Below are 20,925 nucleotides of genomic sequence, written 5' to 3' on the forward strand. Positions count from 1 at the left end.
AAGCCTTTAAAGGTGTTACTATCAAATTGTGAATATATATAATGCATACAAATAAATTAATACCTATAATACAGTTTTTACAATCTTGTTAATTGGTTAGATCGTTAACTTTATTATTGACATGAGTGAGCAACTGAGGAATAGTGCCAATCACTTTGTGCCATTGATTTTTGGATACATTTTACAAACCAAAATAAAGCCCTGTCATTGATTATGAATTTTATGTCTGATTTTATGCAAGGCTACATTGGTTTAGTATCTTGATTGCTAAAACAGCTTTAAGTGCTAATATGTTGTATGATGGTTTTGTTTTGTAGGGAGGGTATGTTTGATTGGATAAGTGGTATATTGATTTGGTTTAATGCATACTATAGGAAAACCATCCCAAGCTGACATTTAGATTGAAGTTTTATTGCTGAGAATTACAGGTAAATATATTTATGGTTTTTACTTAAACATTTAATCATTAAGATTTTTTTAAATTGGATAAAAATTCAATTTTTTTAAAAGCTTTTATAACTGAAAATTAAAGTATTAAAATAGACGAAAGATACCAAAAGTGACATTCAAACTCAGAAGTCTAAAATAAACTGACAAGACCATGGCTATTAACTTTTCCTGAATTATTAGAGGATTTTTTTTTATTAGTTTTACACAGTATTTAAGACATTGAACAACTTTTCTAACAAAGGAAATTTAAAAAGAAATTAAAAAAAAGAATAAGGTTCTTAGCAGCTTTAAATGATAGATTTGGGGCATACAGTGATACTATAAAATAATTTTAAAGACAAAATTTGCCAAAAAGATTAAACTCCCAAAGTGAAATTAAACCAGAAAGATGTATGTTAAAGACAAGTTTTTATTTAGGTTCCCCTTTTCACAACTTGAACATGTGGGATGTGATGCTATAATTTGCTTGAATGTGATCCTTTAATTTGCTTGAATGTGATCCTTTAATTTGCTTGAATGTGATCCTTTAATTTGCTTGAATGTGATTTTGTAATTTGCTTCAATGAGATTCTATAATGAATTTTGAAGTGATCTTTTGAAAAAGATTCTTGTTGAAATTCTCAGTTTTTCATGAGGTGTTATTAATTTGGGGGGGTGGGGGGGGGGAGGAACGCTAGGTCATTAATAGATAAAAACTTCCCTTTGACAAAATATAATATCTAGGCCTATGGTTTAGGGCGTCTTCTATTTAAATCATTTTTAGGAGAACTAAAAGTTTGTGGAAATTCCATGATAATTGGTATGCTGTTGAATTAGCAAAGGCACATCTCATTTCCATGGAGGTTATTTGGCATCACTCCCTCAGACCTTATCTATTGACCTTGAAACTTTTGCTCAGTTTACATTTATAGGTCAGTTTAAGTGACATATATGAGCTTATATGTTAAATTCATGACTGTCATATTCTTAACAGGCTTTAAAGATGGATCCAGAGGAGTTCAGAAAGAGAGGGAAACAGATGATAGATTATGTAGCAGACTATCTGGAGAATATTCGTGATCGTAGACCGTATCCTACAGTTGAACCAGGATATATCAAGGAGTTATTACCAGACCATGCCCCAAACAAACCAGATGAATGGGACGATGTTTTCTCAGATATAGAAAGAGTGATCATGCCTGGGGTCAGTTTAACTTAGTTATGATTCATTAATACTCGTTTGATACCAATTTTCAAGGATTTCGTTGGTACAGGAGAACCGCAAATTTAAATGTTCAACAAATTACCAATTTTCTGAGGGATTGTATGTAGACTTTATCAAAACCACAAAATTAAATATCCACAAATATGATATGCAATTTTTCCTCAAACCACTGAAATAGGTACCCACGAAAACAATTGAATCCACAGTATTTCCCTATTGAATAATATAAAAGATGAGTTTCAAATGATCGAGTGATTTCAGAAAAGTTTGTTTCTGTCTTAGACTAACAGAAAATAGGTTCAGTGTGGTGGTATAGTGAAAGGCAGGATCTTTATATTCATATCACAGACTTTTGTTCTCTTTCTAAACAAGCATGCTACAAATGTATTTGCCACTGTAAGTGATGGTTTAAAAAACAAATCATCTATCCATCTATTTTAGTAAAGTACATCAACAGATATATTACATAAATAGTTTCTATTATAATTGAGGATTTTGATTCCCTAACATCAATATTTTCATCTGGTTGTAATATGTCTCATTCATATGATATTGATGGTTAAAATTGTAACAACCCTCTGGATATCAATAATCATAATATGACAAAAAAAAACAATTAATTCATACATTGGGAAAGCACTTAATTTTGATATTTTAGACCCATATGGATCTAAAGATTTGTGAAGATTGTTTTTGTAATTTCAGAAATCTGACACACTTGTAACATTGAATATAAATAGACAGCTCCAAGATATTGAATTTTATTGGAAATTGCAAACAATGTTTCATCAATTTTAAAGTTATTTTTATTATGTGTTCACATAAGCATTAATTTTGAAATATAGTCATTGTATTTAAATACTTGTTAACATTAGTCTTGAAGTGTACAGCTAGAAATTGGATGGACAATACTTAAATTACATATAAGTAAATATTTATACAAACTTCAAAGGTGTTTGTATCCTGCTATCTCATATTGTATTTTCTTGTGGTTTTGTATTGTATTTTCTTGTAGTGTTCTATTGTATTTTCTTGTAGACTCTTATTATATATTTCTTGTGGTCTCATATGGAAATATTATTTCTTGTAGTCTCATATGGAAATATTATTTCTGTAGTTTCAGTAGGAGGTTGTGTAATCTTTTGTTTGTGTAATCTTTGTTTGTGTAACTGTTGAGGGATCCTGATATAGCAAATCTCAATAAAGTCAGCATTGCAATATGATAGCTAGCCCACATTAAAATGAGCAAAAAGACCAAATAACTGCTCCAAAACAAACTACAACCAAGGCAAATATAAGGGGTTTCTGTGTGTAAACCAAAACATAGTCTCAGCAAATCATACTGGCTTAAAGCAGAAAGACAGTTAGAATAATAATAATATTTATTAAAAAATCATTTAATTTTGGCCCTTGAGAAACACTCAGCATACAAACGCAATTTTGAGTTCCTGCCTGAGCAAGTCAGCTTGCAACCTTCAGTGTAAGGAAGAACCTGCCTGCCCGACAATGCGCCAGCCGGGGAATGTGAAGCGAGGGTTCTCCACTTAGGTGATGAGACTAGGCGTCTCATCGGCAGCCAGGTAGTGCAAGGGTCTGCCTGGGGGATAGCCCATGTACTCGTGAAGTAGCAGGGGTCTATCAAACTGGCACTGGAATAAATTTGATAAAATTTGTCCCCGAAATGCTTGGGGATGAATGAAATTTTAGAAATGACCAGTGATAAAATTCCATTAAGGTCCAAAAACTCAGATGGAAACATATGAGTGCCCCCAAGGATTTAGGAATTTTGGCCCTTGAGAAACACTCAGCATACAAACGCAATTTTGAGTTCCTGTCTGAGCAAGTCAGCTTGCAACCTTCAGTGTAAGGAAGAACCTGCCTGCCCGACAATGCGCCAGCCGGGGAATGTGAAGCGAGGGTTCTCCACTTAGGTGATGAGACTAGGCGTCTCATCGGCAGCCAGGTAGTGCAAGGGTCTGCCTGGGGGATAGCCCATGTACTCGTGAAGTAGCAGGGGTCTATCAAACTGGCACTGGAATAAATTTGATAAAATTTGTCCCCGAAATGCTTTGGGATGAATGAAATTTTAGAAATGACCAGTGATAAAATTCCATTAAGGAAAACTGAAATAAAGAAAAAATATATCACTAGTTTAAGCTGAGTTGTTTCTCTAGTCATGAAACAATATTGAAGGTGTTATAGGAAGGGGAAGGTGGGAGGTAAATTGAATAATAGCACTGTAAAACTCCATCAACTAGTCAGGCTGCTATGAACCAAGAAACTGATTATACAAAAACCATGCAATTGGCTTTACACACAGATTGGGTACATCTTACATCCAGGGGAGGAGACTGACCTACTGACCCTCAAATAATATACTATTATTGTGTAATCAGTATTAAAGAGATCTGGTATCATATTCTGCTTCCTCTCCCACAGTGATTGTTTGTGACATGTAACTGATTAAGACAAGATTAGTGTGCCTCCTAGTGAGATTCCAGTTGTAACTTCAAAGTGTCAAATGTTAACAAGTGGTCTGTGTATGTTAATTAATTGCATCCATAATGTCAGCATCTTTATCATAAAATTAATTACTTGAAAACTGAAATAACTTTTCTGTTTGTATAAATAGAGAGCTAATACACCTTATTGCTATTTGTTCGCCGTAACTTGATATCACACAGGTTCCTGTAAAATTTTGATGTCATAAAACAAAATATCTGACGCCATAATGGAAAAGTAATTGTATGCGTCAACAGTTCAAGCGGCCTGGTTAGCTGGAATTAGCGATAAGGTGTATGAGGGCCAGGGTACTTTTCAATTTTCTTGTCCACAATCCTTAGTGTAAATGTATATAAAAGAACTGGTAACCTAATTAATACACATTTGACTAATTATTATTTAAAAGTTAATGAGATTTTCTTGTAGTTTATGAGTTAATGTGGATTGGAATGCCTTCCCTATTTTTTTTTTTTTTAGAAAAATGTAAAATTCCTTTCAAATATGACATATCCCAAAATCATTTTAAGTAATAATAAAGGATCAGACAGAAATACAGAATACCATTACATGTATCATGTACATAACAGTATCTGAAAGTTTAAGGGGTGTAGGGAGGAGCTGTATAGATCAGGGAGAATGATATTTATTATTAGCTTCTTTTGATTTCAGGTAACCCATTGGCATTCTCCACAATTTCATGCCTATTTTTCAACTGGAAACTCGTACCCAGCCATTGTAGCAGACATATTATCAGATGCTATTGGTTGTATTGGATTTTCATGGGTAAGTCAAGGATCTATAGGAAGGACTGAGAATATATCAATAAAAATGTTTTGATAGTTTCAGACATGATTTTATTTTCCTAAATATAAAGTTTGATTTTGGATCATCCAATGAAAGGCCTGTGTTTAGATTTTATGAATGGATTATCCAGCTTTACAGCCAATATTTCATATTTTAGCACAAGAAGTAAATTTTATATAACAGTATTAATTCATTTAAAATATTAGATCAAATTTGATAAATGATTCCATGCTTATTTACAAGAATTTAGAATAAGAGGAGAAATTTAATTTACCAAAGTTTTAATAATCATTTGTTTCAAAAATTAGATTTAACTTATAAATGATTCCATGCTTATTTTCTAGATCATTTGCTAGTAAAATTAGAAAAAAGATAATTTACCAAATGTTTAAGCCCTTATATAGTTTAAAATAATAATAGACAATTATGGCTTGGTTAAGGTTGAACCTAACACTACATGGAAATAACTGTGTAAAATCAGCTATATGTTTTAATCATGTTGTATAATTAAGAAATAATTAAGCTTTTCAAGGATCAAAATTAGTGTTTGTCAAACTGCTATATATTCAATGATATTTCTCAGAGAAAGTGTGTGTTTTTTTTGGAAATTTAAATTTTTGTCAAAGGGTCAAAGTTAATATTCTGTCAATATTTTATTGAAATTAAACGAGCTAAACTAATTTTAGTCAAGGTGTTAGGTACTACCTTAACATGGTAAATGTAATTAAATAAATGAAATATTTTATGACGATCATTTTGTTTATTTCATAATTCAAACCGGTTACCTACTGTTTTGCCATTTTAGGCCTCAAGTCCTGCCTGTACAGAACTAGAGATGGTTGTAATGGATTGGCTAGGCAAGATGTTAGATCTGCCAGAGGATTTCCTCTTCTGTTCTGGAGGAAAAGGAGGAGGAGTAATTCAGGTAAATGGATTTTCTTATTGTTTTGTCCAGGGGCGGATTTAGGCGGGGGCGTGGCGGGCGTGCGCCCCCCCTAAAATTTTCAAAGCATGGGTTGACTTCAACATATTTAAGTATCAGAAGAGACCATTTAATCTTTTTTAACATTCAAAGTATATAAAATAGTCAGTTTAACACAATCAGCGTGATTACTAATCAACTGACCTACGCTTTATTATTTTAAAGTTCTTTGAATGATTTCAAAGGAAGGTGTCAAATGCGGAGATGCGTTTGATGACAAATATAATAGGTTTTTAGCAGTTAAAGTGAAAACAAATGTTACATTGTATTTGCGGTTTTTAAAGTGAATTTGTTTGATCATCGAAGTTCCAAAACATCCCTTACTCACTTTCACAATTTCATCATGACACGGTCTAAAAAGACCAGTCGGCAGGTGAGATTCTTTTATAATATCCGTAATGAAAGATAGAAATGCTGTTTCAAGCGAAAGGTTAGTTTATTAATTTGTATCTCTGTGTCTATATTTACTTCCCACTTGCAACCTAAATATTTGGCCGAATTCTGTACCGTATTACTACTGTATGCTTGGGATCCCAAGAAAATATAAATATAAATGCATCTCATTCTGATTTTAGTTGTTTGTGGCGAACACAGTAAATTCTGGCACGACCTCCGAAAATCAAAAAAGTTAAAAAAAAACCTAAAAAAACCCCAAAAAACAGATAGTATGAAAGGACAATTAAAAATCGCTGGTAAAAGTAGAACTTTTCGTTTGAAAAATATATTGGTCAGGTGAGCAAATGTGATCTGTCTCATCTCACTTTGCGTCCGTCTGTTCACCCGTCTATCTGTCAGAGATTGTTGTCAGGTATGGAATGATGAAGGCGGTTTCAGCTTGAAACTTTAATTCCTCGCTAATTTTAACACACAATAGTTCGAGATATCTACATTTCACCGCTTTAGAAGAATATTTCAATAATTTTATCTAAAAAAAACTCCAAAAATTTTTGGACTCGCTCCGCTCGGCGAAAATAAAATTTGCGCCCCCCCTAACTGGAAATCCTGGAATCGCCCCTGTTGTCTTCAATGGAAGAGGACACATTTTTAAAGTTATGACTGTTTATTTCCAGCAATTTTATGTTCTAGACAATGATGATCGACTCATGAAGATGCCTTTTTGTGGCTAATTTTGATAATTTTTTATCAAATTGAACCAGCTATATTTTCCATTTATTGATATTTAATGTAAAATGTGCATTGCCATTAAAGTAAACCATCAGTGAATTTATTTTGAAAGTTTGCATGATGCACATAACTTCTCATGTAACAAAATTATAATGTATGAAAATATGCGTTATTTGATTTTATGTAAGACTATTTTAAAGTATATTATTGTTTTTTAGCTCACCAGCCCGAAGGGCCAAGTGAGCTTTTCTCATCACTTGGCGTCCGTCGTCCGTCGTTGTCGTTAGCATTTTACATTTTGAACTTCTTCTAGAGAACCACTGAATGGAATGAAACCAAACATGGCATGAATGTTCCTTATGAGGTGCTGACCAAGTGTTGTTACTTTGTAGCCGATCCATCATTCAAGATGGCCGCCAGCGGGGGACTTAGTTTAACATAGGACCCTATGGGAAATGCATACAAATGACTTCTTTTAGAGAACCACTGAATGGGATGAAACCAAACATGGCATGAATGTTCCTTATGAGGTGCTGATCAAGTGTTATTACTTTGTAGCCGATCCATCATTCAAGATGGCTGCCAGCGGGGGACTTAGTTTAACATAGGACCCTTTGGGAAATGCATACAAATGACTTCTTTTAGAGAACCACTGAATGGGATGAAACCAAACATGGCATGAATGTTTCTTATGAGGTGCTGACCAAGTGTTGTTACTTTTTAACCAATCCATATTCCAAGATGCCGCCAGCAGGGGACTTAGTTTAACATAGGACCCAACGGGAAATACATACAAATGTCTTCATTTAGAGAACCACTGAATTGAATGAAACCAAACATAGCATAAATGTTCCTTTCTTAATGAGGTGCTGGCCAAGTGCTGTTACTTTGTAGCCAAATTTCATCTTTTTTTAGATGATTTTAAAAACCCAGGTAGAATCAGGTGAGCGACACAGGCTCTTGAGAGCCTCTAGTTTATCTTTTTAAATATTTTCTTGATGAAGTCAAATTTTGAGATTTAAGTTTGAGAGCTAATCTTTTCCATATTTTCAGGGCACAGCAAGTGAAGCAACATTAGTGGCGTTGTTGTCAGCGAGAACCAAGATAATCAGGAAATTATTAGAGACTGGAGATTACAAAGATCAGGGACAAATTATGCCAAAACTCATAGCTTACTGCTCAGATCAGGTATGTCTATTGCAATAAGCTGACGGCATTTGCTAATATATAGAGGAAGGAGTTGACTTTGACATGGGAGATTACTCTTCCAAAACTTGCATGATTAAAGGTAAAAACCCTAATCAGGTTTCAAGTTTGAATAGTCTCTTTAACTTTGGTTGAAAAAAGTTAACTGAATGGAATTTTCAGAGCAATTATTTGATGAATTTTAGGTGAAACACTTACTGTTGGGATGGAACAAAACGTTTAAAAGTTTTGCGTTTCTTTAATGTCAGATGAATTTCAAATGTAATCAGTATGAGAATTAATTTGACAGTAGAAAAAGCTCACCTTCATGAGAATGATTTTTAACTGATAATTTTATTGTAGAGTCATTCATCTGTTGAAAGAGCTGGTTTGATTGGTTGTGTAAAGATGAGGGAAATACCAGCAGACGACAGTGGTGCAATGAGAGGCAGCAACCTAAAACTAGCCATTGAAAAAGATAAAGCTAAAGGGCTTGTTCCTTTCTTTGTAAGTCAAACCATGGAATACATGTGTAATGTGTTAAAATACTTCAACAAAGGAAGAAATTGTAGTAGTCCAGTTAGGAAACATAAAATTTCAGTTCCTTCAATCTTTGTTCAATTTTGTCTTAATATAATCATGTATTATTTTTACGAAGCATAAAGTCTAACTAATAAACACAATTTACATGATATTTACTGGAAACTATTTTATTTACAATGATCTACAATATGAAACAAATTAATGCTTTAAACTTAATTTATTGTTATCTGCCAAATTATTCTTAGAAACAGATAGAAGTAATTACTTTTGTATGTACATACTAAGTGGTAATGATGAGAAGTACATTTGATGCGGGCATAAAGAGGGGTATCTGCACGGAAGAACGCAAAAATGAATTTGCCATTTCACGATGAACGAACAATTAAAAGTTTCTTGAATGTTGATCTTTTTACCAATATCACAAAATACAATGAATAACGAATCTTTTTCACGGCCGCAAATGAAATAAAAATGTGTAAGGGTTCCGAGGAACCCAGTGTCTCGCCTACTTTTGCTGTTACTCCCACTCACTCAGGCTCAACAAAAATGAGGAAAACAATCAATAAAAATATTCCTCTTGATACTATCTTTTGATTGTAAGAAGCTTCTGTCCAACATGTCCAAGTTTGGTAAAATTTCAGGATAGTTTATGAATCAAATAAATGTTTTAAAAACTTTAACTGCAGACTGTATGTAATGTTAACTGGAAGAAAAACTAAGTCCATTTATAAGTAAAATACAGATAGACAAGTACCAAATATTAACAAAATTTCCTTTCTAGATACTGCCTTTGAACATAAACAAGCTTCTGTTCAAGTTTGGTACAAATTTAAAATATTTAAAAAGTCCATTTAAAAGAAAAAAAAAGAAAAAATGGAATTTTATTTTTGCAAACTTTACTTCTGGATACTATCTTATGGTCATAAACAAGCTTCTGTTCAAGTTTGGTAGAAATCCAGTATAGTTTAAGAAAGATATTCAAATTTTAAAAAGTTTAACCACAGAGTGAATGTAATGTTTCACAGCAGAAAAACTAAGTCCATTTATAAATAAAATACAGAAAAAATTGAATTTTATTTTTACAAAATTTACTTCTGGATACAATCTTATGATCATAAACAAGCTTCTGTCCAGGTTTGGTAGAAATCCAGTATAGTTTAAGAAAGTTATTAAATTTTCAAAAACTTTAACCACAGAGTGAATATTTGTGGACGCCGCCGCCGACGGAATGTAGGATTGCTTAGTCTCGCTTTTTCAACTAAAGTCGAAGGCTCGACAAAAATGGGAAAACACACAAAATAACCTCTTACCATCTTCTTTGATAAGTGCTAACCTCCTCCAAAATGATCATGGATGTACTAGTTTAAAACTTGTATTTGTCTGAGAGCTTGTGAAAACAAAACAGAATATTATAATGGATACAATAAATGAATGCATTACAATGAAACCACAGAAGCTGTTTAAATTACTAGTACTCCTAAATCTACATCTTCCTGATATTTATAATATTCTTGGTGAAGGAGACCTTAACCTCATTTGAAAATATTTTCAATTATTTTTCATTTTCTACAGGTTTGTGCTACTTTAGGAACTACACCATCATGTGCCTTTGATAAAATCTTAGAAGTAGGTCCTTTATGTAAGTATTGATTTTAATTTTTAGATCACCTGCTGACCAAGTGTTGTTACTTTGAAGCAGATCTATCATCTAAGATGGCCGCCAGTGGGGGACTTAGATTAACATTGGATCCTATTAGAAAAACATATATATGTATTTTTTTAGAGAACCAATGGATGGAATGAAACAAATCATAGCAAGAATGTTTCTTATGAGATACTGACCAAGTGTTGCTACTTTGAAGCCAATTCATCATCCATGATGGCCGCCAGCGGTGGACTTGGTTTAACATATTACCCTACAGACAATACATTCACATGTGTTCTTTTAGAGAACCACTTTGTGGAATGGAATCAAGCATGGCATGAATGTTTCTTATGAAGTGCTGACCAAGTGTTGTTACTTTAAAGCCTAGCCATCATCTAAGATGGCCACCAGCAGAGGACCTAGTTTAACATAGGACCATAAGGGAAATGCATACAAATGTCTTCTTTTAGACAACCACTGAATGAAATGAAACCAAACATGGCATAAATGTTCCTTATCAGGTGCTGTTGAAGTGAAGTGTTGCTACTTTGTTACCAATTTACTGTTCAAGATGGTCATCAGGATTTTTTTATCAAATTACAGGGCCAATCATTATTATTTTTGTATCTGTTATGATTTTTATCTATTTTTACATGATTTCCAAAACCCAAGAAGAGTCAAGTGAGCGACAAGGGCTCTTGAGATCCTCTAGTTATTTGAAATAGAAATTTATGAAAAGCATAAAAAAACAAGGCTGGGTGTTTAATATGTCTCTGAAATTATTCACCACTTCAAATTATGCATTGTTTCTTTGATTTAAATGAATTATATATTAAATTTAAGGTAAAGAAGAGGATATTTGGATGCATATAGATGCTGCATATGCAGGGAGTTCATTTATTTGTCCAGAATTCAGGCCAATGTTAAATGGTATAGAGGTCAGTAGTTAAATTAGTTATCCTGTTTATATTTTTCTCTTCCTAATCATTTGAGAGAAAAAAATACATACAGTTTTAATAGTATATGAGTGCATTGCCTTTTCTTTTTTAGCTTACCTGGCCCAAAGGGCCAAGTGAGCTTTTCTCATCACTTGGCGTCTGTCGTCCGTCCTCGTCGTCGTTAACATTTTACATTTTCAACTTCTTCTAGAGAACCACTGAATGGAATGAAACCAAACATGGCATGAATGTTCCTTATGAGGTGCTGACCAAGTGTTGTTACTTTGAAGCCAAAATATCATCCAAGATGGACGCCAGCGGGGGATTTAGTTTAACATAGGACCCTATGGGAAAGGCATACTAATGACTTCTTTTAGAGAACCACTGAATGGAATGAAACCAAACATGGCATGAATGTTCCTTATGAGGTGCTGACCAAGTGTTGTTACTTTGTAGCCGATCCATCATTCAAGATGGCCGCCAGAGGGGGGACTTAGTTTAACATAGGACCCTATGGGAAATGCACACAAATGACTTCTTTTAGAGAACCATTGAATGGAATGAAACCAATCATGGCATGAATGTTCCTTATGAGGTGCTGACCAAGTGTTGTTACTTTGTAGCCGATCCATCATCCAAGATGGCCACCAGTGTGGGACTTAATTTAACATAGGACCCTATGGGAAATGCATACAAATGTCTTCTTTTAGAGAACAACTAAATGGAATGAAACCAAACATGGCATGAATGTTCCTTATGAGGTGCTGATCAAGTGCTGTTACTTTGTAGCCAAATTTTATCTTTTTTTCATATGATTTAAAAAAAACAGGTAGAATCAGGTGAGCGATACAGGCTCTTGAGAGCCTCTAGTTTTTTATCTCATTTTTTTTTTTGTAGTTTCTTTTATTAAAGGCAAATCATAGGGTTTGCTATCATAATATGTTTAGTTAAGCATATTTATTTATAGTGGATTGGGAAACAAGTTTTGCAACTTATATTAATCTCTTTCCACTTTGTGGGTGCAAGTACTGCCTTGTAGCGGTATTAGCCTGCTCTTTTTTCGAAATCTACAAGGTGTGTCTTTTAAAGGTGCAAAAGAAATATGGTTCTCTTTTAACAAGGGTCAGCCATTTATTGTCCCCTTCTGACCGACTATCATCGTTTCCTCAAGACCATACATTCAAATGGTGTCAAGGGAGAGCAGAAAATCCAGTCCCTGAAATTTTCATCCCAGACCAGGAATCGAAACAGGAACCTTTGTGTTAGGAGTCTAATGCACTAACCACTACACCACGGCTTTCATAATATGTGCAGTTTTGTATGTGAAGATTTTATATGGATCAAATGATTTTTTTGTGAGGTAAAAATCTTACACAAGCAGGTGGAAATAAAGATGTTAAAAGAAAATATTTTCATTGTTTGTTATTACTTATGATGGAAGCTTTTCATTATTTGTTATAACTTATGATGGAAACTTTTAATTATTTGTTATTACTTATGATGGAAACTTTTCATTATTTGTTATTACTTATGATGGAAACTTTTCATTATTTGTTATTACTTATGATGGAAACTTTTCATTATTTGTTATTACTTATGATGGAAACTTTTCATTATTTGTTAAAACTTATGATGGAAACTTTTCATTATTTGTTATTACTTATGATGGAAACTTTTCATTATTTGTTAAAACTTATGATGGAAACTTTTCATTATTTGTTATAACTTATGATTGAAATTTTTCATTATTTGTTATTACTTATGATGGAAATTTTTCATTATTTGTTATAACTTATGATGGAAACTTTTCATTATTTGTTATTACTTATGATGGAAACTTTTCATTATTTGTTATTACTTATGATGGAAATTTTTCATTATTTGTTATAACTTATGATGGAAACTTTTCATTATTTGTTATTACTTATGATGGAAACTTTTCATTATTTGTTATTACTTATGATGAAAACTTTTCATTATTCGTTATAACTCATGATGGAAACTTTTCATTATTTGTTATAACTTATGATGGAAACTTTTCATTATTTGTTATTACTTATGATGGAAACTTTTCATTATTTGTTAAAACTTATGATGGAAACTTTTCATTATTTGTTATAACTTATGATTGAAATTTTTCATTATTTGTTATTACTTATGATGGAAATTTTTCATTATTTGTTATAACTTATGATGGAAACTTTTCATTATTTGTTATTACTTATGATGGAAACTTTTCATTATTTGTTATTACTTATGATGGAAATTTTTCATTATTTGTTATAACTTATGATGGAAACTTTTCATTATTTGTTATTACTTATGATGGAAACTTTTCATTATTTGTTATTACTTATGATGAAAACTTTTCATTATTCGTTATAACTCATGATGGAAACTTTTCATTATTTGTTAATATTTGGTAAGAAACTAAAATTTAATACATGGATTTTTGTTTGAAATCTGATCACAATGGCTTAATTTTATTGCAATATTATATAACCTACACAAAAATGTGACCCTGAAATCACAAATTCTTATTGCCATTTTGTGATGTTAGTTATCTGCTTTGAGGAGGATATCAAACACTTTTTCATCAACAGCACAAATTTTATTTTCATTTTTGTGATTCTGTTTCAGTATGCCATGTCATTTAACTTCAACCCACATAAATGGTTAATGGTCAACTTTGATTGTTCAGCTATGTGGTAAGTATAATTGTATAAAGTTCATTTTACTACTTAGTATGACACTATAATAAAAATGAATGTCATATAACAAAGCATGGAGCAAGTACAGAAACTAACTTAAAATTCGAAGATTCCGTTACAAAAAAAAAATAATCTTAAAATAGGTCGGTCACTGCAAATGTTTAACATGTTATACAATTCATTACATTGCGATCGACTATATAATTTAACCCTTCACGATCTTTTTCCAAGGAATTTTTATATTTACATTTCTTTTTGTCAGTTTTAAAAACTTTATTTCAAGTGTTCCTTTGGAATGTCATTTATTTTATTTTGTTGTCCGGCGTTTTAACTTGTTCCAAAAATTTCTTCATTTTGAGTTGTTGTGAAGGACCATCAACTGAGATATAAATAAACAGTTGTAATACATAGTACCCCCAATGACTGTGTTATTAGGTTGGTTTTTTTTTGTTAACACACTGAGATTGCCATACATCAGTGATTTTTTTCAACAAATTTCTACTGGTCGGCCGGACCACCAGCTGATAAAATGTACTGATCGGACACAAATTCTACTGGTCTCAGACCACCGCTAATTTCAACCCCTGCATGGACTATAAAAGTTATAGTGTTGTGACATGCAAATATCCCCCTTTAGACAGGTTACCAGTTAAAGCAGGGTGCAGTTAAGACAGGATATTCAGTTTAAGCAGGATTAGTTTCAACAGGTTTCCACTTTCTCAATGGTGTTTTATGTATAAGTAGGTACCTCATATCTCCTTTTAATTACAGGTGTATGCGTAAGTTATTTTTTAAGAAGTATAATTTATATACATCAAATCTGAAAACTTTAATGGCTGTACAACCAAATACTTATAAAATATCACTCCACATAAAATCTTGCAAAAGATTGTTAATAAATGGAAAAGTTATGAAATTTAATTTTGATATTTTGTTTAAAATTCAAAATGTATGTAAAACACATATATTTCACAGCATTGTTTATAATGTAGGGTAAAAGACAGCCAGTTAGTTAGTGATGCATTTAATGTAGATCCACTGTATTTAAAACATGATCATTGTTTATAATGTAGGGTAAAAGACAGCCAGTTAGTTAGTGATGCATTTAATGTAGATCCACTGTATTTAAAACATGATCACCAAGGAAAAATTCCTGATTACAGGGTAAGTGTCATATATTTGTTTTTTTTCTAATTTGGTCATCGTCCACTGGAATCAGCACATACTGTCTGTGCCCAAACACTTATGTCTGCTCATTTAATTTTATAATATGAATAATTCAGTTACTGTATCCCATTTAATTGAACATGTTATGTTAAATAATAAGTAAACATTTTGTAAAATTTGTTTTTATAATTATTCTTCTCTCAAGGAGTTGATATAAAAATGAAGATGTGGTATGATTGCCAATGAGACAAATTTACTCTCCATCAGAGACCAAATGACACAGAAATTAACAGCTATAGGTCACTGTTTGGCCTTTAAAACCCTTTCCTCAATGGGATTTTATTTTTGCACACTTGATTCGCATAGGATTTTTTCAATAAAAAAATCATCAGGTTTTATAGTATTAATGCATTGCACAAACAAATATTTCATCAATGAAATTCCAGTCAGATCTTCTCATGAATATCCTTATTATATTAGATACAAATTTGATTAAGTCTGATACAGATTTTTCATATACAAGATGGTTCAGCTGAGGCACTACACACTGCGTCAAAAGGTGTCATTATGGAGTAAAGGGGGTGGCATCAAAAGGCATTATTATGGATGAAAGGGTTAACAATTGATAGATCCGTGTTTTTTACTTGCTCGGATAATAATATTAAAAACACATATTTTTGTATCTATTCTATATTCTTCAAAACTACATATGTACAGTTATGCTACAAATCTACAACTCCCAGTTTATGGCTACACATGCTGATCTTATCTATATTCATGCATATTCATTAGCTATGCCGGTAGGTGTGTCAAAATCTAATCATATGCAATAATGACCAGCCAGTACACACTATAATGATTTCATTAACCAGTATTAAAAAGATAAACATAACACAAAGAGCAATTTTGCCTCCACCTAATTTGCTTTCACCTTTTTCCTCCATCCATCTTTATCGTCTTTTCTGCAATGCAAGCCACATTAAGAAGCAAGAAGAAAGATTGTGTAGATTGGCATATCTTCCTGTACAGTGTCATTTTGGTAAAGAGCACAATTTAAAAAAATCTTAGAACTCGTCTAATACAAAGTAAAGTCTATTTTGTTTTACCAAGGAGGATATATTAGAAGGAGAGAGGACGAAAGACGATAATTACACATAAAATGTTACCGACTTTTCTGTAAGTGGGTGTTAATTTAATTGAGATCGACTCTGTCACAGAGGGAGATTTTGTCCAAATTACATACCCGAGTAAGAACGGAAACACCCGAGTGTCATAGACTGACCGGATATACAATTATTGAAATGTTAATCAGATTTTTTGTGATATTTTTTATTAAGTAATTAAAAATTAAAATTGTATGTTAAAAGTAAACTTATCACCAATAGAAATAAATCGAATATCCGTCTCATTGCCGTCAGTGTTAATATCAACAGTCATAACAGAAAGTCACTTTTATGTTGTTCCCGATAAATTTCTCTATGTTTCAATTGCAAATATTCCTTCCAGTCGCTACCGGTCACCATAACTGAAGTACTTTGCATATTCATATATTTTCTATGATTATTACCTGCCAATTCTCATAAGCAGAAATTGACAGGTGAAGCGAAAATCTTTGTTTAAAGCAATGTAGTGTTGAATAAAAATCACTCACTAACTTTCCTTTAAACCCTCAAAACTTTGTCATTTCTTTATCTTTTTTCACCGTAGACAGACGATTGATTTTGAAATTGCGCGTCCGATCTTTTTACATATCATAAACACCTATACACTGCATTGTTACCGAAAATACACCTGAACTTGAATGACCCAGTCACTGATAACAATCACGTGACATATGCGATTTATCTAATAGCCCCAACTACTCGCGGTAACAGCCCGGTACATCAGAGGGCCATGTCAAGTGGGTGATAAACATGTCGGTTTCTTTGTAATTTTATCATTTTTCTCTGATCGAACTGCTATCCTGGGGATGCTAATTTTGTATCAAGCAGAGTGTTCACTCTCCTTCTAATATAACCTCCTTGGTTTTACATAAATTAGTTAATATTATCATAAATGCTGATGTAAAATTTGTAGCTGAATGTTAATTAACCAACAATTTATAAATTAATTGCTACTTATCATTAAATTGAATTTATTTCAGCATTGGCATATACCATTAGGCAGAAGATTTAGGTCTTTAAAGCTGTGGTTTGTCTTAAGATTGTTTGGTCAGGAAGGTCTTCAGGAAAACATAAGAAAGGTATGTTAATCTCTTACTATGGTAGTCAAATTATTAAAAGAGATAGACAAAAATAAATACCAGGAAAAGATTATGTTACTTTTTCAAAGCCCTTTCATGTGCTGATCAATCTTTTAATTTTGTGGATTTCTTTGCTATAGATAAATCACTAATTCAACTATTAACGAAGTACACACTTTTAATATATGCTTATATAAAGACCTTGGCCATACTACAACATTAGTTTCCCCCTATCAACAAAAATAGATGAATCCACAGGGGTCAACACAGGGTTGGTAAAGTATTACCCGCCCGTGCTTGGCAATACTCTCAGAAATGGGTAATACTGGGCATTACTGGGCAATATGAATTGTTATACCTTCGCTTTAAAAAAGGGGGGGTATTCTGTTTTACCTCTGTCTGTCCTTCCGTCAGTCCGTCAGTCAGTCCGTCCGTCCCATGAATATTTTTCGTTGCATTTTTCTCAGGAACTACAATACAAGGATTTCTGAAATTTGGTTTCAGGGTTAATCTAAGTCAGCTATACAGTGTGATGCGTTTTCAGATTCATCACTCGACAACTTCCTGTTTACAGAACACTTGCATATTTTTACACTATTAATATTATCCACTTGCGGCGGGGGTATCATCAGTGAGCAGTACACAAAATAGTAAAGAGTTGGTGTAGTTTCATAGTATTACAGCTAAATATATACTTTTCATACAAATAACCATTGACAGTCATTTCTAAAAGAATGAAGAACTCAATATCATTCTCTTCTATGTAGACAGTATATAAGATTTTTACATTTAGATAAGGATACCTTGTTAATTACTAAGTATTTTTTCAAATTCAATCCAAATTTTGTATATATGTTCCGGACCATATGAGTATTTGGACTAAACGCGTATGGTCATGACCATATGGGTATATACTCATATGGTTCGACCATACGCGTATGGTCCGACCGTACGCCTATGGTCGGGGTAATTAACACTCTGTTACAGTTTACTTTTAATACTTCTAAACTCTTCGAATGGTATGACTGTTTCTTAAAAAAGACGGTATCATATAGGAGATTTTCAAGATTATTATATTATAATAAAAAGATAAGCTAAATAAAGATTAGAATTTTAACTTAGTTAATTTTACTTACTTGTCAGAACTATAATAAACACATTTTATTCCGATGGTCATTATTTACCCTTTGGTTATTACCGATTTTTTATTTCGCATGAATAGCAATATGTCGATTAAAAACAAATAAAATCCAAAAATTTCTTATTGAACTGTTACACAAGTGAAGAAGTCATTGGAAAGTAACATAGTTTATTTAAGTTGTCTTGTGAATATGGTGTATTGCAGTCATGTTACAATATTTGAGACCTAGAGCTTCTTAAAAAAACCATAGACATATCGGAATGACCAAAGACCTCGATATCACTGTACACAGCTACATAAAAGCTTGATTTTCCCTCGCAAACTAAAGGTGTAAATGAAAAGGATCATGCACATCCAAGACTTGCAAATGCAAAAAAAAACTAAGGTACCATGTGGAAGTAAATGTCACTCCAAGCCTTCATGCAAGAATGTAATTAACGATGAAAATTAATTTAACTATGGCATCAATATTTAAATTGTACGTAGTATTTGAATTATAAAATAATAGATTGTCATGTAACCATCATTGTTTTTTAGTTAAAGTTTTTATATTATTGAAACTTTTATAATGTAATTTAAAAAAGAATATACCTGCATGGTCCAAATACTCATATGGTCTGGCCCGTTAATAACCAAACGAGTATTATACTCATATGGTTTAAATACTCATATGGTCCGGAATATATATACATTCTATTGCAGTGATTAAGTGAATTGTTAATTTTAAATGTTTTACATTCATATTGCTAAATAAACATCCTAAGGGGTCATGCCATTAACACTTATAGAATTGAAAGGGCTGATTATTGTTACATAAACAAATCTGCATTCTATTCTGAATAATTACTTATTAATAAGTCACAGTACATATAAATTATTTAATTGTAATTTTTCTTACATGTAATTCTAAATTCTTAATAGGAGGCATATTTATTTGAAAAAAATGGTTTTTTTTTGCTTTATATTTACAGTTTTACCAATTCAAACAAACAAAATAGGTTATAAATATCTTTAATGTATAACATTTGTGTTTGATTATTGAATCATCTATAAAATTCAGGCCAGTATTTTATATTACCCAGTATTACCCACTTAAACCCAGTAAAACCCGGGTTTTCCCAGTATTCCCACTGGGCTGGGCAATACTCATAAAACCTGGGTTTTTGCCAACCTTGGGTCAACAATAAATGAGGACTGATAAACCTGTATAGATTAATATTTATTCATAAGTGAAAGGTCAAAATTTGTGCGATGATTCCATTCAATATGAAATCAGATCAGTTAAATTATATCAATAATTGACTGAGTGCATAGACAAAATATTCTTACAGTCAAAGGTTATAACTTGAAAATAATTGTCTCCTTGGATCATCCCCATCACATAATGTTTACCAATGTATAACTATTGACTTGAATTATTGTTTCAGGATGTACGATTGGCTCATGAGTTTGAGGACCTGGTGAAAATGGATCATAATTTTGAAATCATTGGGGAAGTCAAAATGGGTCTTGCTTGCTTCAGATTAAAGGTAAATTTCATATTAAGATATCAGGACAAATAATTTTAGATGTCTTCCAAGCATTTGTGGAGAGTTTTCTCATTGGCAATCATACAGGGTTGGCAAAGTTTTCCTTGGCTGGGCAATACTCCAAAAATTGGAATTTTCTAACAATTGACTGGCTCAAAAAATCAGGAATTTTTCTTTATCGTTAAAAGTTCATTTTGCAATGTCACTTGAGGTTAAGGTTTTATAAAAATCCAACTCCAGTGACTCGAAAAGTCTGCAGATGTTTTCAAAAACCTAGTAAAAATCAGAAGAACTTTAACAATGATTAGAATTAAGAAATAATTGATGCAAGCTATACTTTATTGTAGTTTTAACATGGGTAGGCATTATATTCATGATTATTTTTGCCCGAGCGATTGTGAGGGCTAAAATAACACGATTATAATGCCTACCCATGTTAAAACTACAATAAAGTATAGCTTGCATCAATTATTTTGATTCTAATTAGGACAATTAAGGTAATTTCTATGTCTGATGTGTATAGGTGTGGAACGTTTGTGTAGGCTCTTCCATGAACCTTCATTTTTGTTTGTAAACAAGCAAACGACTGGCAATGTGATTTTTCTGAGGAAGGAGTTTTGAACAGCCAGCATGAACTGTTGCTTTATCTAGGTCAAATGTGTCAATTTTGAAGTGCAACATGTTACAATCATAATAAATGAATTAGTAACAACATGTGCATTATTTAAATATCAAATATATTATCAAATATACTAAA

At 32.3% G+C, this 20,925-nt stretch overlaps 1 protein-coding gene across 1 annotated transcript in view; it reads left to right on the top strand.

Moving 5' to 3' along the window:
• Positions 1–20,925, top strand: part of LOC134707687 (aromatic-L-amino-acid decarboxylase-like) — a 30,790-nt gene that overhangs the window by 6,094 nt on the left and 3,771 nt on the right. The window contains exons 2-13 of the mRNA XM_063567675.1: positions 318–428; positions 1,424–1,633; positions 4,826–4,939; positions 5,766–5,885; positions 8,121–8,255; positions 8,616–8,759; positions 10,368–10,434; positions 11,284–11,378; positions 14,019–14,086; positions 15,163–15,253; positions 17,400–17,498; positions 20,067–20,168. Coding sequence (XP_063423745.1) covers positions 1,433–1,633; positions 4,826–4,939; positions 5,766–5,885; positions 8,121–8,255; positions 8,616–8,759; positions 10,368–10,434; positions 11,284–11,378; positions 14,019–14,086; positions 15,163–15,253; positions 17,400–17,498; positions 20,067–20,168 — 1,236 coding nt within the window. The 5' untranslated portion in view covers positions 318–428; positions 1,424–1,432. The remainder of the gene's footprint in view (positions 1–317; positions 429–1,423; positions 1,634–4,825; positions 4,940–5,765; positions 5,886–8,120; positions 8,256–8,615; positions 8,760–10,367; positions 10,435–11,283; positions 11,379–14,018; positions 14,087–15,162; positions 15,254–17,399; positions 17,499–20,066; positions 20,169–20,925) is intronic.

The sequence above is a fragment of the Mytilus trossulus genome, chromosome 2 (genome assembly GCF_036588685.1).
Source record: "Mytilus trossulus isolate FHL-02 chromosome 2, PNRI_Mtr1.1.1.hap1, whole genome shotgun sequence".
NCBI lineage: Eukaryota > Metazoa > Mollusca > Bivalvia > Mytilida > Mytilidae > Mytilus > Mytilus trossulus.